Source organism: Triticum dicoccoides, chromosome 3B, assembly GCF_002162155.2.
Source record: "Triticum dicoccoides isolate Atlit2015 ecotype Zavitan chromosome 3B, WEW_v2.0, whole genome shotgun sequence".
In the NCBI taxonomy this organism is placed as follows: Eukaryota; Viridiplantae; Streptophyta; class Magnoliopsida; order Poales; family Poaceae; genus Triticum; species Triticum dicoccoides.
The window spans coordinates 662,785,560-662,801,786 of NC_041385.1; the positions used below are offsets into that span (position 1 = coordinate 662,785,560).

The following is a 16,227-nucleotide window of genomic DNA, read 5'->3' on the forward strand; positions in this document are numbered from 1 at the left end:
ACTCTCTTAGCTTGGGATAATCGGCCATGAAATTCTTTGGGTCCCCGCAAATGTAGCAAAAATGCTTTTCGGATGAGGACCTCTTGTTGAACTTGCCCTTCCTTCATCCATGGTTTTGAAACCCTTTAGCCATGAGGGCAAGTTCTCCAATCCCTCTGGAATTTCATGAATTACTCCTTGTCTTGGCCTTCATTTTCACTTGACTCTTGAGCTTGCACAAAATTGGCTTTTATGTGCAGGATGAGTCTTCTTCTTAATGACTTGATTTTGATGCATCTCCTCGATGGTCTTCGCAAAGTTCTCATGAGCAAAGAACAAAGCAAGGACATCATCGGGAGAGAGATCATTACAGTCCGGTCTAAATTGAACATGAAATCCGGTCCAAATTGGACACGAAAGACCATGCTAGAGTGAGTTGGCATATGGTCAAAAAGTTCTCTTTGCTCTTAAAGATAGATAGGTTGGGTGTCTTCATGCTAATGTTGTGTTCATGCAATCTCTCGAGCGCTTCCCATGGTCCCTTGGATGTGCCATGGAGTCTTACATGGATGAAGACAATGGGAGTCACGGCCTTGAGAATCAAAGACAAAGCAAGGAAGTTAATTGATGACCACTCACCTTCGAGGGAGTGAGATTATTCATATCGTTAGAAGAAAAAACATTCAAATTACAAAACTTCGGGTTCCTGGAGGCTCCATGCTGACTCTAGGGCGAGTACATAACCCTCTAGCCTGGTCACGTCCGGAGGGTCCATATGCCTGGAGATTCTTGGTCGACCTTGGGTGGCTTCCTAGTGAATTTAGAAAGCAACTAGACTAACGCAGAGTCCATCTAGAGGCTCTCTGTCAGGCCCGACAACAACAATGGCTAGTAGATATATGGATTCTCTCTAGGGTGATTCAGTGGGTGTGGTTGTATATGAAATGTGCAAAAGTATTTGAATTCCACATCCTTTCCAAAGCTCACCCCCTCTTTATAGTATGAAATTTCCTATGACTTAAAGAAACAAAATCGTAGCGAAATTAAATCATGCCATCTTGTTTTAATCTTTTTTTCTTGGGCGGGGAGGTAGATGGTTTTCGACCACGTTTGCTTCATATCATTCAGGCGTAATCACTATGTATACAACTCTAATCACCTATCATTAACCTACCCACCCTCATATGGGCTTTAGATTGCTTTCACCTAGTTTTAAGTGTTTTCTTGAAGATGTGAGTTTCTTTCATTCTAATTGGCATTGGTGAAACTCTAGCACTAGTTCTATGTATAGCTAATTTTTAGGTTAGTCCTAGATAATATGTGGGTAGTGCTTGTAGGATAGTGTTATTATGTATGCACTAGGGTTAGAAATGGGTATAGGGTAAGTGCTGGATAATATGTGGTAATAGATTTGTCCTTGATGCATTTTTTCTTTCTTTACATTACTTCATTTTAGATTGCTAGAATCATGATTGTCCATCATGTGGACAATGTAGTATTCTTAAGTAATAATACATGTGTTACTGATACATAGGAGAAAGTCATGGCATTTGTCACAAAGTCCAAGATTGTGGAAGGAGTGAGGACTGATTTGGATTGCGCAGAACAAAATGACGAAGTTTAGTCGGGATCAAGGTATGATGTTAGGTTGGGACATCGTTGTTGCGTGAAGATCATGCCTATCACATCAGAGCCACAAGGCATACAAGGAGGTTATGGTCGCAAGATAATTCTTGGGTTATTTGCTACGAAGGTTGGTGGTGGTTAGTTGCATATTGATTTGAATCGATGTGCCTCTGCATGTAATGCTATGAGCCTGGCTAGAAAGTGTCTGCTTCTTGATGCTAGAACTGAGGTGTATGAAACAAATATGAGCCAACCGCCCATGAGCCAACCAATTGAGTTGACATGAATGGTAATGGCGATGTTGATACACAAGAAGGTGATATCCCTTTTCAGCAAAGCGATGCCTCAGACTTAGAGGATGAGCTTCATGGGGACGCCCTTGGTGATGTAGACACAACGTGTAAAAGTTGACATGGACCGTGACATCCCTTGTTAGCAAGCTTATGGATCCTAGCTTATAGAGGCAACATAGTAGGTCAGGAGCACCACATATATTTGTTTGGTGATCTTAGCCTCGTCGATGAGGCCATAGTTGATGACACAGAGACTAAAGAACTTGGACCATTGCCATTTTGATCTGAAGAGGAAGATATAAAAAGTCACGTGCATACCCCATTCTGAAGTTTAGAGACTTGCTTCAATATCATATGTGATTGTGAGAGTACTCTATGAAGCACCATCAACCTTACTTGTGAAGCACTCAAAATCGAAGCAACGTTACACGTGGAGTTTGAGAAAGATGATGCCCATGGTTTGTTCATGTAAGAATTTGTAGCGATGGTATATCACTTATGCAGGGCGCAATGCCCTCCAACAAGCAGTGTCGGCCAACCTACGCTTTCGTCGCTCATGAATACGCAAACACTATAAAGCGTGAACCCTTGCTAGCACTCGGTTGCTTGATAAAGGTCATACAAATGGCATTTGTGCATGGGGTGAAGTACAAGAATGCATGGAAGTCCAAACAAGTTGCATTCAAGATGTTGTATAGTGACGGGGAAGAAGCATACAATCGCCTCCCTAAATTGTTGGGAGTGATGGCCACAAGAAACCCGGATATTTATTACGTGGTGAAGCCACACTCTTCGAAGGCTACAATGCTAGCATATGGTATCACAAGAGGACGCGGAGTTTCTGCACCCAACCTCAAATTAGCTTGGGACAAAATAAAAAGAAATTCAAAAAATTCGTCATGAAATCACATTCCTAGAAGGCGTTGCAAAAAAATCGGTACTCTAAAAATGCTACTTTCAAAAGCATTTTGGAGCACTGAATTTGTTTTTTTTTTGCCATGCCTTACAGGATTGTGATTCCATGACGAATATTTGCAATTCATTAGAACTTTTGTCAATGTTTCTCCAAAAAAAAAAATAGATTTTTTAAAATTTTGTTTGATTTTACTGTTCACCGAGCTCATTTGAGCTTGGGAGCAGAAAGGCACTTCCGATCACAAGAGAGCGTTGATCATCAGCAAGCTCATCGGCTACACCATCATACATTTGCCCTTCAATACCAGAGCACGCTACATTACTTCCATGATACATCCACTAATATTGGCAAGAAGAGAACGTCGAATCATCAAAAAAATCACTTTTATTAACAGAAAGCACAAAATGCACTCATCCAATTGCAATAAGAGAGCATGAATAAGTATCCTTCGTGTGGTCAAACGTGACAAGACGCACTGTCACGAGGCTGGAGTTGACAGTAAAATAACAGATCAATTTTGAACAGCGGAGAGGAAGTTAGGCGCCATGATCTCGAGCAGCCCCTTAGGGTTGTCCACATGAACCCAATGGCCGGAGTTGGGGAGAACGTGGAGCGACACTTTCCCCGCGTCAGGTTTGCTGCCTCTCCTTGACAGTGCTTTTAGCCTCTGGACATCCTCTGGGTGCCATCTATCACTGAGCTCTGCCTGTACTATTGAGATCTCCAAATCCTTTGGTGGGTTTTCCAGCAGTCCCCAGTAGCTTCTATCTCTGAAAATTAACAGTAACTTAACTCAGTTTGAGTACAGCAACATGTTGAATATGTTTGGATGATGCAGGATTATACGACAGCTAGTTCACCAATTGATTGAAGATATCAACACAGACAAAGAAACAGACAAGAGGAAGTGTTGTACTAGAAGGAAACATAAACTGTTTGTTACCTTTTTTTTGGAAAGGAACTGGTTGTTACCTGTAAGAATTAAACATGTCTGTGGCAGCCTGAAGATCAAAAGCCCAGGTCACATGTTCATTGTCCTTCTTCAAGTTGCTGCCAATCCAGTCTGAAAGTGATTTGGAGAATCCCAGGCTGACCATGTGGTCCACAACCCACCTGATAGCAAACAGATATAACATTAAGAATCAGAACAAAAGTGAATCATTTAGTAGTTCATGCTAAATATCTTGAAGGGCCAAAATGTTACCACTGCTCCTTCAAGGCTTCATGAGTAAGTTAGTGCAAGATAATCGTTGGACCAGGTAGGCGTCAACCATTTTACAGTAAGAGGACTATGCTTCCTACTTGCCCGGACAAATATCTGATGTTTGAATACTAAAAATTACTCGCCCTGACCATCAAAGTAACCAAGCCAGTTGACATTTGAAATGCGCGGTGCGTTTAAGGCTATTTTATTGCTTTGAGTATCTAGCAAAAATTTGATTCCATGCACACCCTTCCGGCGCATGGTTACACACACTATAGCCTAGAATTTACCATGTACTGGTTTTGGAATACATACTAACTAGAATTATCAATATAACGAATTATCATTTCTTGTTCTGTCATTCCATCTTTCGGCGTTGCAGCCTTTGTACCATGTACTCATACACCACACTGTTTGCACATGAACCTTTTCTGTGTGATGGGCCGCTACATTAATGTTTGGTCAAGTGATGTACGCACTAGATTTGTTTGCTGATGCCCACTATTCGATAAAATGAACAGGTTGAATCATACACTTTAAATTAATATATCAAATGGATTAGGAAGGAGAGAAATATATCTTATCGAGGGAATGTAAAAGAATTACTTGCGTGATGGAAGCGATGAAGGAAGACTTGCTAGTGTTTGCAAAACCCGTTCAACTTCACCGTCACTGTTATCTATTTTTACTTCTCCAGGGACAGAATCAAGCACCCAGAGCTGTTCTGCATCAAAGGAAATAAATGAGACAGTGATACACATTCTTTATCCCCCTGACAGAGTAATGTTCAGAAAGCGTGACCAATCAAAATAATCAGGGGATAAAGATGATGCCAAGAAATCAACTACCAAGACAAAAAGCAATAAATTGTCATTCTCACAACAGAATCATAACAAATTCTCCAGAGGTTGTACTTGGATGCTATATTAGGATCTCTTACACAACTCAAAGCATACTTTACTTTGTGACACATAGTGAACTACATGATTCTTGTTTCATATGTAACAGTAGGATTTTGTAGATCAACACTGCATACTATGTAAATAAGTATGTATACACTGCACCTACTGTAAGTTGCAAAATCAGACAAATTATGCAGAAGAACAATAATAATAAAACAATTGGCAAACACAAGAACTAATATGTTAGAAGCAACCACATGAACGCTAAAAGTAACTCACTGAACCTGTTTCGGAAGAGCAGCATATTCTCCGTAATCGCCACGGGAGCAACTCTCCGCGAAATCGAGTGCGACCTTTCCACCCATGGAGTGACCCACGACGACATCCGGCCATGTCCAGCCCCGAGCCTTCACCAAATCAGCAAGATCCTTGGCGGCACTCGACATTTCATGGGGCGGGCTCAGCCCTTTGATCCTGGCTGAGCTCCCATGGTTCCTCAAATCCACAAGAACCATCTTCCACTCTACAAACACACACGCATACATATCACAAAATTCAGGTCTCTAAACAAACTCCCGGCCTGTGACTCTAAGCAAGCGCCGAACTATGTAAAATGCCGTGCACATTGATAATTCTCCAACGTTCAATGGATACCACAACGATCAGTAGCAGTGCTAACTGTTAACAGATATGCGCATTTAATTCAGGGGGTATTCTGCGTCAGTTACCGTCGGCAGGGGAGCGGTCGCGGAGCTGGGAGGCGAGGGTGCGGGAGAAGGTGCGCCAGTTGCGGCCGGAGCCCAGGAGGCCGTGGAGGACGAAGGCGGTGGCGGTGGGCGGCTTCTCCGGGGAGAGCTGGATCTCGTGGAAGGCGAGGGTTTCGGTCTGGTGGGCGGCGTCCGAGTGGACGGAGGAGGAGAGGAGCAGGCGCCAGGGAGACCAGGCGGCGGGGGAGGAGAGGAGGCGCGAGCGGAGGGAGGAGGAGGACGCTCGGAGGGACGCCGCCATGGCCGATCGCTCCGCGGGAGTTCTCGCCAGGCGACGCGGCGATGGGTAATGGCTGCCGAGCCGATGAGTACAGAACGAACACACAAAAAAAAATTGAGCTGAAAACAGGGGAAAAAATAAAAAGAATATATGACAGCTGTGGGATTTGAACCCACGCCCTTTCGGACCAGAGCCTAAATCTGGCGCCTTAGACCACTCGGCCAAACTGTCTTGTTGTACGCACTGAGCTGGCTAATTTATTAAACTTAAGGAGGAATTAGGATGGTCGTCTAACATCTATGAAGAAACTAAAAGGATGGACAACCGACATCTTTTATTTCAATTCCATTTTCAGAGATGGACAACCGACATCTTTTATTTCAATTCCATTTTCAGAGATGGACAACCGACATCTTTTATTTCAATTCCATTTTCAGAGATGGACAACCGCACAACCGATGTGTCTAGGAGTATCATTTCATCGACTAGCACGATAGTGGCAGAACTTGTCCCAAATAGCTGGGTGGTCCGGCTGATAGAAATAGCTATTGGCGGAGAGTTGCCTTAAAGAAAATCTCATAGTTGGGCGCGACCAGGGACCTTTGGCTTTGCTGTAGCACCGCCATTGTAGCACGGGTTGGCCCAATGAAAGGAAGATGAAAAAGGAGAAGCTCAAAAGGAGGAGAGGTGGAGGCGATGAATAACAATATCGATGAGTTGAAGAGGGAAAGAAACAAGTATACTGAGAAGAGGCAATAAAAGTTAGAGATGAAGGAGAAGAAGAATGAAGAGAAGAAGGCGAGATGGGGGCTATGCAAGAGAGCAAATGGAGTCAGCTAGACATTGAGAAGTAGGCTCCACATTAAGGCTGGTCAGGCGAGAGATGGCTGCCTGAACACCCAGAATCAGTTCATCACGATGGATCCAATGGCTGGGGAATTTTGGGTGAGTCCATGGAATATCACCATACGTTTCAGGAACCTCGAACAAAGACAAAATACACACGCTGAAGGAGGAAAGAATGGCATAGACATCAGCGGAGTGGACGGTGCACACAACGGCTCATGTGATTTATGCATGTCACTGGTTAATGCTTTTGTTTGTGCAAATTGCCAAAAATTATATTCATGATTGCTTGGTGTGCCAAATGTTTACTTTTGGAGGGAATCTAAGTGTTTGAATGAAAAAACAGGAAAATAAATTATGGAGGTTGAGATATGGTGGCTCTGTGTTTCCGCGTCACCTCGAGTCCTCGACAGCCTCCATATTCGTATGGAACACATTTCATATGGCGGATGGCGATCTCAGATACGGAGACTCTACTAGAGTTGCTCTAAGGTATGCAGGCTTTAGAAATCCATTATGGATTAAAGCAAGCATCTTAGAGTTGGAACATTTGTTTTGATGAGGCGGTTAAAGGATTTCTCTTCATCAAGTACAAAACAAAAAATGAACCTTGTGTTTATAAGAAATTTAGTGGGAGCTCGGTCGTGTTTCTAATCATATTTTATTTTATTTTATTGAAAAAGAGGATAACCCTTTGTATCGAGTGATGCACACAACCATATACTCCCTCTGTTTTATAATATAGTGCATGTAGGATTTTTGAGGCGTTAAACTTATCAAACTTTGACCAAGTTTAAGGAGATATTTATTTATATCTGCAATATCAAATATATACAATATGAAAATTTAACTCACGATGTATATGATGATATGCATTTGCTAGTAGAAATGTGAATATTTTCTCTATAAACATGGTCAAAGTTTGCAAAGTTTGACTTTGAAAAAAATCTATATGCAGTACATTATGAAGCGGAGAGGTATTATTTATCATGCAAAATCCAGCAGTCGAACAACATCAACCCAAAAAAATGAGGTCGCATGCCTCACCACAGTAACTGCACCAAATAGCCACTTCCCCTAAGATAAAAGACAAAACCAAAACAAAAAATACACAACTCCTTACTAAGCTTTTAAAAAGAAATCTCCGCACGTGCATCGATGATGATGAGTCCAACTCAAAGTCGATATTGAGGTATTCATCGCCGAAGCCAAGCTTCAATCCACCATCTTCAGCAAGGGCCCAGCGTATATCTAGTGTTTTCCACCGGAGTGTGCATGTTCTTCATCGAATTCGCCTCTACCATCAAGACTTGTCTATCTACCGACACCTCACTAGCCGGATACCGCAGGAGCATAAACCGAAAGACAAAGGCGTCCTATACCGCCTCGCCTCTAGAAAACCGCCTCTAATGTTACAAAACTACACGCGGTTACAGAAACACAACCGCCTCCAAATTTTCTACCGGCGGTTTCGAATTGCTAACCAACTCTGGATCTTTCTGTACCAAGAATAACCGCCTCCGGCGGGTATTATTTGGTGACCACAATATGCTTGACCAGAACCACTTCCAGGGGCCACTTGTAATGCCTCGTTTTTCTACTAGTGAGCTGATGGGACTACGAGCCTAGTGGTAAACCCGTGATCTATACCCACATCATGTTCCTAGCTCGTGCAATAGATTTATTTTGTTTTGAGATAGTGTATTGTAACGCGTTCTCCAACAGGCTGGCCCACCAATGTTGTCGTCGCGAGGAGAGGCACATCACCGTCCGCAAGTTTCAGATCTAGGTTTTGTGGGTTTCACCATCATCTACCTTCTAGCAATTTGCTAGCTTTTCCTTGAAGGCTTGAATGCACATCAGCGAGGCGATGTAAAAGGCCTTAATTGTCATCTTTGTAGGGATAATTGGTTTGAATAAGATCATATCTTGCCCCTTGTCGTGAGAATCACATCAAAACAAATGTATAAATATGTGTTAACAGAAACTAAAAAAGAAGTGAAAACAAATCTATGAGAGTTCTCAGACATTTTAAAAGAGTAAAACCTACAATGTATGTGATAAATTATGTATAAAAGGGAAACACTTAAAATATAAACTTAATGCGACATCATCTATTGATGAAAATGTGAAACACAAATGATATATTTTTCTCAAGTGTGAAACATAAACTATATATTTTTGTCAAGTACTCCCTCTGTTTCTAAATGTAAGACCCTGACAAACAGCCAGCCATAAGCCTCACGGGCCCTTGGCAGTTCAATATAAACGGTCAAAACGTCTTACCTTTAGAAACAGAGATACATAATTTATCATCACAAAAAAATCAACACAATTTCTTTTTACCTTGTGACTGACATACATGACTTGATTATTTTGGAGAAAAAGACATGATGTGAACCGGAAAGGTGACTTTTCATGCGCTCCATGCAAGGCGCCGCTGCTATAAATCTAATCCCTTCCGGCTCTTTCAACTAGCCTGTGGATTACGGTGCCCATTGACGATGAAAATCTTTGTGCCTTGGCTCCGGCTAATAGTTTATGTTAGTTTATTTTCTTGCAGGGATGCAGGGACTATGTTCAGGCGGATGGCAGCTCCTATCATCTTTGAGTTGGTCTTTTGGGTTTCAATCCTTCTTAAGTTCGTTCATCAAAACGGATTCTATAAGCTTTCCGCCGTCTCGCGGCGGCGAGCTACCATAACTAAATCTGTGCAATACATACTATCGAGACAACCGCAGAATAACCACGCTCCAACTCTAGTACGATTCCGAGGGCATTTCGAACATTGAACTGATGATAACTGCCGAAATTCCTTTCAAGAACGGCGAGAAATATTTACGCTTCAGTACAAATTAGTACTATCTGTAATCGTACATTTGACATGCAAATCATAGAGCTGAATGGTGGGTGCACCATTCAGATCTGCTGCGGGATTCTTGGAGATCATTTGGTGGTGCCTGCTCCACCTGTGGTGGCTGTGTGTCCATTGGCTCGATGTCGATGAGGAGGCCCTGAGCAGGGGACGGCAGCGGGTACCTGGAGAAGCTGCCGTCGCAGCCGTCGGCGAGCTTCCACTTGAATCCGGTGACGATGTAGTGCATGGCCACCAGCGCCTCCACCCTAGCGAACTCGTTTCCCGGGCACACGGTCGCGCCGCCGCCGAACGCCACGAAGCTGTAGGGCGCTATCGGGCTCTCGAACCTCGCCGGCTCGAACCTGCTGGGGCTCCGGGAAGATGGCCGGGTCCCACTGCGTCATGTTCATCGCCCCCAACACCTGCCATCCCTTGGGGATGAGGTGGCCGTCGAACTCCACGTCCTCGACCGCCCTCTTGAGCACGGAGAACACCGGAGGTACTAGGCGCAGGGTCTCCATCGCCGCCGACCATGTGTACTTCATCTTGCCGAGGTCGTCCCATGACAGAGCTTCCCCCGGAGCCTTGCTCCTCGCGACCTCTTGTTGCTCTGCCACGACTCTGCCGTAGGTGTCCCTGTTGCCGTCAAGGTGTCGGAGGAGGAAGGTGAGCAGGGTAGCGGTGGTGTCGTGCGCCGCTACCATCATGAACATGACGTTGTCGATGATCTCCTCGTCGGCTAGCCCCTCGGCGAGCATGTGGGTCATGAGGTCGTCGGACGGCGAGCTATGCCCGCTCTCCAGCTTGGCGCGCTTCTCGTCGATGACTGCCGCGACGGTTCGCCGGCCTCGCCGGCTCGCGGCGAGGCACTTGCCGAAGGAGGTGAAAGGCAGGTTCACCGGGATCGCCCAGATGCCCCTCACCAGCTGCTGGAACTCCGCCGAGAGCTCCCGCCTCACAGCGGCGTGTTCAGCTCTCCCGAGCCCGAAGATGACGGTGCACATGATGTCGAAGGTGAGCGACTTCATCGACGGCATCACCGCGACGGTTGCGCGGCCGTCCCCGTGGGCGCGGATGTGGTGCCGGACATCGTCGTCCATGCTGGCGACGTAGCTCCTGACGCTGTCCAGTTTGAGGAACTGGACCATCATGGCCCTTACGCGGCGGTGGTCGTCGCCGGCCAGCTCTCGGATGTTGCGCCTGCCGACCATACTGTTGAAGGAGGTGGTGGTCTTGGCGGTGAGCGCGGTGCTGGCGAAGAGGAACTTGTTGGCGGCGGGGCCGACGAGCAAGGCCGTGGGGAGACCGAAGAGGGAGAGCTTTGAGATGGGGCCGTACTCGGAGGCCCAGCGCCGGAGCCATGCCTCGGCGGTGTTGGCGCGGAGGGCGCGCAGTAGGCCGACCGTCTGGCCGACGACGGGAAGGCCCAAGGAGCCCGGAGGCAGCTGGCGGCGCCGGTCGTCTTGAGATGAGCTCTGCTTTCGCAGGTGTGGCAATACCAAGAAGATGAAAGCAAGGATTACTGCCGCAAGAGCTGCCAAGACGGAAGCCTCCATTTCCATCTTTTTTGATCCAAGCTCTCCGATGGTTGTTTTTCTAATCAGACGGGCACTCAGTCCACTATGTATAGTAAATTAAATCCATGAGATCAGCTACATCCAGGCTTAATATTTTCATTGATCTCCTCTAAATGATATTAAAGTACTTCATTTGTTTATTTCCGGTTGGAATTATTAGTGGGAATCGTGCTCACGATGGATTCCTCGGGAGTGAAGACAAAATGTAGCAGCTACAAAAGCAATAGAGAGCGAGGTTTAATCAGCAAGTGTTGGAAATATTAGCACATTTTTAACTAATCTAATCCACGAATAAACAGTAAACATGGCAAATATGGTATGCATCTCATGCGATATCTAAGCATGTATGCACGTACAGTATATAGAACCGAAGCATCTATGAGCGGCATATATATACGGTCAGTACATGAACGAGCAAATAGGGGATAAACGAGTCATACCCTTCGGTTGACCAGGTCAATGCGGCGGCGGCGGCGGCCGAGGCCTTCTTCTTGACGGCTTCGTCGTCAGTCATGGAGTCGATGCAGGGGAAGCAGAGGGAGCAGTCGCGTCGAGACGCTCCCAAAAACCTTACTGCCGTTCTCTCAGGCAAGATCTCGAATGACAGGGTTCCCGAGGCACCTGCTCTCCCGATCAACCGTGTACGCAGTCATCAGGATGGGATTGCCGGAGGCAGCACAGAGAGAGAAACAGTAGATGACGGTTAGGATTGTGTAAGAGGGAGTGAGTGAACTGAGTTGGGGTTGAAGGAAATATGCCCTAGAGGCAATAATAAAGTTGTTATTTATATTTCTTTATATCATGATAAATGTTTATTATTCATGCTAGAATTGTATTAACCGCAAACTTAGTATATGTGTGAATACATAGATAAAACATAGTGTCCCTAGTATGCCTCTACTTGACTAGCTCGTTAATCAAAGATGGTTATGTTTCCTAACCATAGACATGTATTGTCATTTGATAAACGGGATCACATCATTAGGAGAATGATGTGATGGACAAGACCCATCCGTTAGCTTAGCATTATGATCGTTACAGTTTCATTGCTACCGCTTTCTTCATAACTTATACATGTTCGTCAGGCTATGAGATTATGCAACTCCCGAATACCGGAGGAACACCTTGTGTGCTATCAAACGTCACAACGTAATTGGGTGATTATAAAGATGCTCTACAGGTGTATCCGAAGGTGTTTGTTGGGTTGGCATAGATCGATATTAGGATTTTTCACTCCATTTTTGGAGAGGTATCTCTGGGCCCTCTCGGTAATGCTCATCACTATAAGCCTTGCAAGTAATGTGACTAATGAGTTAGTTGCGGGATGAAGCATTACGGAACGAGTAAAGAGACTTGCCAGTAACGAGATTGAACTAGTTATGATGATACCGACGATCGAATCTCGGGCAAGTAACATACCAATGACAAAGGGAACAACATATGTTGTTATGTGGTTTGACCGATAAAGATCTTCGTAGAATATGTATGAGCCAATATGAGCATCCAGGTTCCGCTATTGGTTATTGAGCAGAGATGTGTCTCAGTCATGTCTACATAGTTCTCGAACCCGTAGGGTCCGCACACTTAACGTTCGATGATGATTTGTATTATGAGTTATGTGATTTGATGACCTAAGCTTGTTTGGAGTCCCGTATGAGATCACGGACATGATGAGGAGTCTCGAAATGGTCGAGAGGTAAAGATTCATATATTGAAAGGCTATATTCGAACATCGGAAAGGTTCCGAGTGATTCAGGTATTTTTCGGAGTACCGGGGAGTTACGGGAATTCACCGGGAGAAGTAATGGGCCTTATTGGGCCATATGGGAAAGGAAGAGGCAGGCCAAAGGGGAGGTGGCACGCCCCCCCCCATGGGTCCGAATTGGACTAGGGGAAGGGGGCGGAGCCCCCCTTGCCCTTTCCTACTCCCTGTCTCTTTCCCTCTTTCCTTCTCTCCTACTCCGAAAGGGATTCCTACTAGGACTTGGAAGTCCTAGTAGGACTCCATACTCTTGGCGCGCCCCTAGGGGCCGGCCTCTCTCCCTCCCTCCTTTATATACGAGGGCAGGAGGGCACACACCATGTTTTGCCTTAGTGCTTAGGCGAAGCCCTGCGCCGGCAACATCATCATCACCGTCGCCACGCCGTCGTGCTGACAGAAATCACCCTTGTTCTCATATGGATGAAGAGCGCGAGGGACGTCATCGAGCTGAACGTGTGCTGAACGCGGAGGTGCCGTACGTTTGGTACTTGGATCGGTTGGATCGCAAAGACATTCGACTACATCAACCGCGTTACTAAACGCTTCCGCTTTCGGGCTACGAGGCACTACAACAAAAGACACATCCGTGACATTTTGGGCCGAATGCAATTTTTTCTGTCATACTTATGACACTTCTATGACGATAATTGTGACAAAACCCGGTATCATCATAGATGTGGTGTGCTCCTACTTCTATGACAAAAAATCATGATAGAAAATGGGCTTTTCGTCCTGGGCAGGCCGAAGACGCAGCTGCATGACATTCTTTGGGCCCTCCATGACGGAAAAAACTGTGGTAGAAGCGAGGGCGAGGAAAATATCGGGGAGTTTCCGGTTACGGTGGGTGGTCGGGGGCCGAGCGATGCGCGTTTCTCTCATACCGTACGTGCGTGGGTGCGAGGCGTTGGGCTCTAACTGAACCCGAGCGAGGCGTCGCCTAACTGAACCCGAGCGATTGCACTGCAGGCTATGCGTTACTGAACCCGAGCGATCGAGCGATTCCTTTGCTACTGCTACTAACTGAAGCCGATCGATGCTGCCCGTGGATGAACAGTGAGCGTTGTTGTGGGGTTTGGATGAACAGTTCCCGATGGGGGTGGATGAACAGGACCCCGTGGTGTTGCCTCTGAATGAACAAGACCCCGATCGAGCCGGTTGGGGCTGGATGAACAGGACCCCATGGAGGGCTGGATGAATAGGACGACCCCGTGGAGGGCTGGATGAACAGTAGCCCGTGGAGGGATAGTTGAACAGTAGCCCGTGGAGAGGGGTGGTGGAACAGTAGCCGGTGGAGTAGCGCGCGGTGGAGGCTGGATGAACAGGAGCCCATGGATGAACAGTCGCAGGTGGAGGCTAGAGGAGGTCGACAGTGGATGAACAATAGCCCGTGGAGACTGGAGGAGGCCGACGGTGGAGATGAACAGTATCTCGTGGATTCCCGTTTTGCGGTACGCCACACCCCTCCCGATGAACAGGACCCCTGTTTCGACCGTAGCGCTCCAACACAAGTCCGTTTCCTCTGTTTTGCGGTATGCCACACCCCTCCCGATCAACAGGACCCCGTTTCGACCGTAGGAGGTCCAACAGAAGTCCGTTTCCTCCGTTTTGCGGTACGCCAGACCCCTCCCGATGAACAGGATCCCGTTTCGACCGTGGCCGGTCGAACACAAGGCCGTTTTCTCCGTTCTGCGGTACGCCAAGCCTCGTTTCCATCGGGTGTTCCGTCCAAGCCGGTTGGTTCCCACGCATTTCCTTGCCTCCCTATTAACACGACGCATTCTGCTGCCTCCCCATGAACACAATGACGACGCAATTTCTCCGTTCCGAACTAGCCATGTACACGAGCCCTGGCTGTACGTATGCGCGAGTAGGCGTTCGAGACCCCGCCCGTATGTACGTACGTGGCCGTATTTACTTTCTTGCAACCTGGCCGTTGTACGTACGTGTACATGCTACGTGCGCGCCTCTACTACGACACGTGCATGTCTACATCGACCAGTATGTACGTACACGTTCGCGACTAGAATGACAACACTACGTACGCTTCGACCAGGTGGGTCCCGACTGTCAGGCACTTCCTTGCGTGCGAAGATGTAGCTGGTGGGTCCCAGCAGTCAGGGGGCGAATCATTTTTTTGCCTGTAATATGGACGCACTTTCTTGCATGCGAAGATGTAACTGGTGGGTCCCAGCAATCAAGGGGGAAACGTTTTTTTCACGAAATACGGTGGCCGTCCGGTGGGACCCTGCTGTCAGGTGGAGGAATAATTATTTTGCGCGTAATAAGGAGGCACTTCCTCGAGGCCACCTTGGACCCAGCTGTCAGCCTCTCCACGTATAGTATTCTTCCGATGGAAGTCGTTCCTTGACCACGTTGACCACACCGCTCCAAGAGCACCAGGGCGGTGGACGACGGCGAGGCCTAGGAAGGGGATGACATGGAGTCGGGGAAGACGCGGCAGTGGAAGCCTGCGTGGAGAGGAGTATGAGGGTTCACTCATTCAGTTGTGGTGTGAGGTTGCCGTCGCCGCAGGGCTTGGCCAGCGGTGAGAATAGTAGGGGGCGGTGAGGCCTCCGCGGTAGCACAACCGGCCACGGGAGGCATGAAAGGTCTAGTTATCAACTAGATGGGGGGGTGAATAGGCGATTTTTATGAAAGTCTTCAAAACATGGGAGTTTCGAAGACAAACAATGGAAATGACACTGTTCGTATGCAGCGGAAGGTAGACTACACTAGACAAGCCATAGTCAAGTATTCAATGAAGTGAAAAGCACGAAGACTATTAACATCTAGGTAGTAAAGATCAGGATGGAAGATAGTATGAAGCCAATCAGGACAAGTAGTCACACAGTGAAGTCAAACAGATATTGCAAGCAGGCAATGACTTCACGAAGACAAATTGTAAGTTAAGAGAAGTGAGAGATAGAACCAGTGGCTTCGGGAGGACAGGGGTTTGTTCGACCAGTTCCAGTTGCTGTGACAACTGTACGTCTGGTTAGGGAGACTGAGATTTAACTCAGAAGACTGCGTCTTCACCTTATTCCCCTTGAGCTAAGGACTCTCAGTCCCCGCCCAATCACTCTGGTAAGTCTTCAAGGTAGACTCCCAAACCTTCACAGACTTCGTTCACCAGCAATCCACAATGTTCCTTGGATGCTCAGAACAAGACGCCTAACCGGCTGGAGGATTCACAATCCTCAAGTGTAATAAGTCTTCAGATCACGCGGACAGAAAGCCTTCAGTGATGCCAAACACTCTTTGGGCTCTGGGTGGTTTGG

General features: G+C 46.7%; 1 protein-coding gene and 1 non-coding gene across 2 annotated transcripts; both read right to left on the bottom strand.

Moving 5' to 3' along the window:
* Positions 1 to 3,178: 3,178 nt before the first annotated feature.
* LOC119277688 (protein ABHD11-like) lies at positions 3,179 to 6,026 on the bottom strand. The gene is made up of 5 exons (XM_037558994.1): positions 5,649 to 6,026; positions 5,205 to 5,443; positions 4,625 to 4,737; positions 3,787 to 3,927; positions 3,179 to 3,584 (listed from the first exon to the last, which is right to left on the bottom strand). Exons 1-5 carry the CDS (start codon positions 5,926 to 5,928, stop codon positions 3,326 to 3,328), a joined length of 1,032 nt encoding a protein of 343 aa, XP_037414891.1. The 5' UTR covers positions 5,929 to 6,026; the 3' UTR covers positions 3,179 to 3,325.
* Positions 6,027 to 6,058: 32 nt separating this feature from the next.
* TRNAL-UAG lies at positions 6,059 to 6,138 on the bottom strand. Its single transcript has one exon. It is a non-coding gene; the product is annotated as a tRNA-Leu (tRNA).
* Positions 6,139 to 16,227: the final 10,089 nt, after the last annotated feature.

What these genes read in the sequence shown, in the direction of transcription:
- LOC119277688 (XM_037558994.1), bottom strand. Translation starts at nt 5,928, where the DNA reads ATGGCGGCGTCCCTCCGAGCGTCCTCCTCCTCCCTCCGCTCGCGCCTC. An exon ending in TCATCGCTTCCATCACGCAA is followed by an intron (nt 3,928 to 4,624) that starts GTAATTCTTTTA and finishes GTTTGCTATCAG; the next exon opens with GTGGGTTGTGGACCACATGG. An exon ending in GACATGTTTAATTCTTACAG is followed by an intron (nt 3,585 to 3,786) that starts GTAACAACCAGT and finishes GTTAATTTTCAG; the next exon opens with AGATAGAAGCTACTGGGGAC.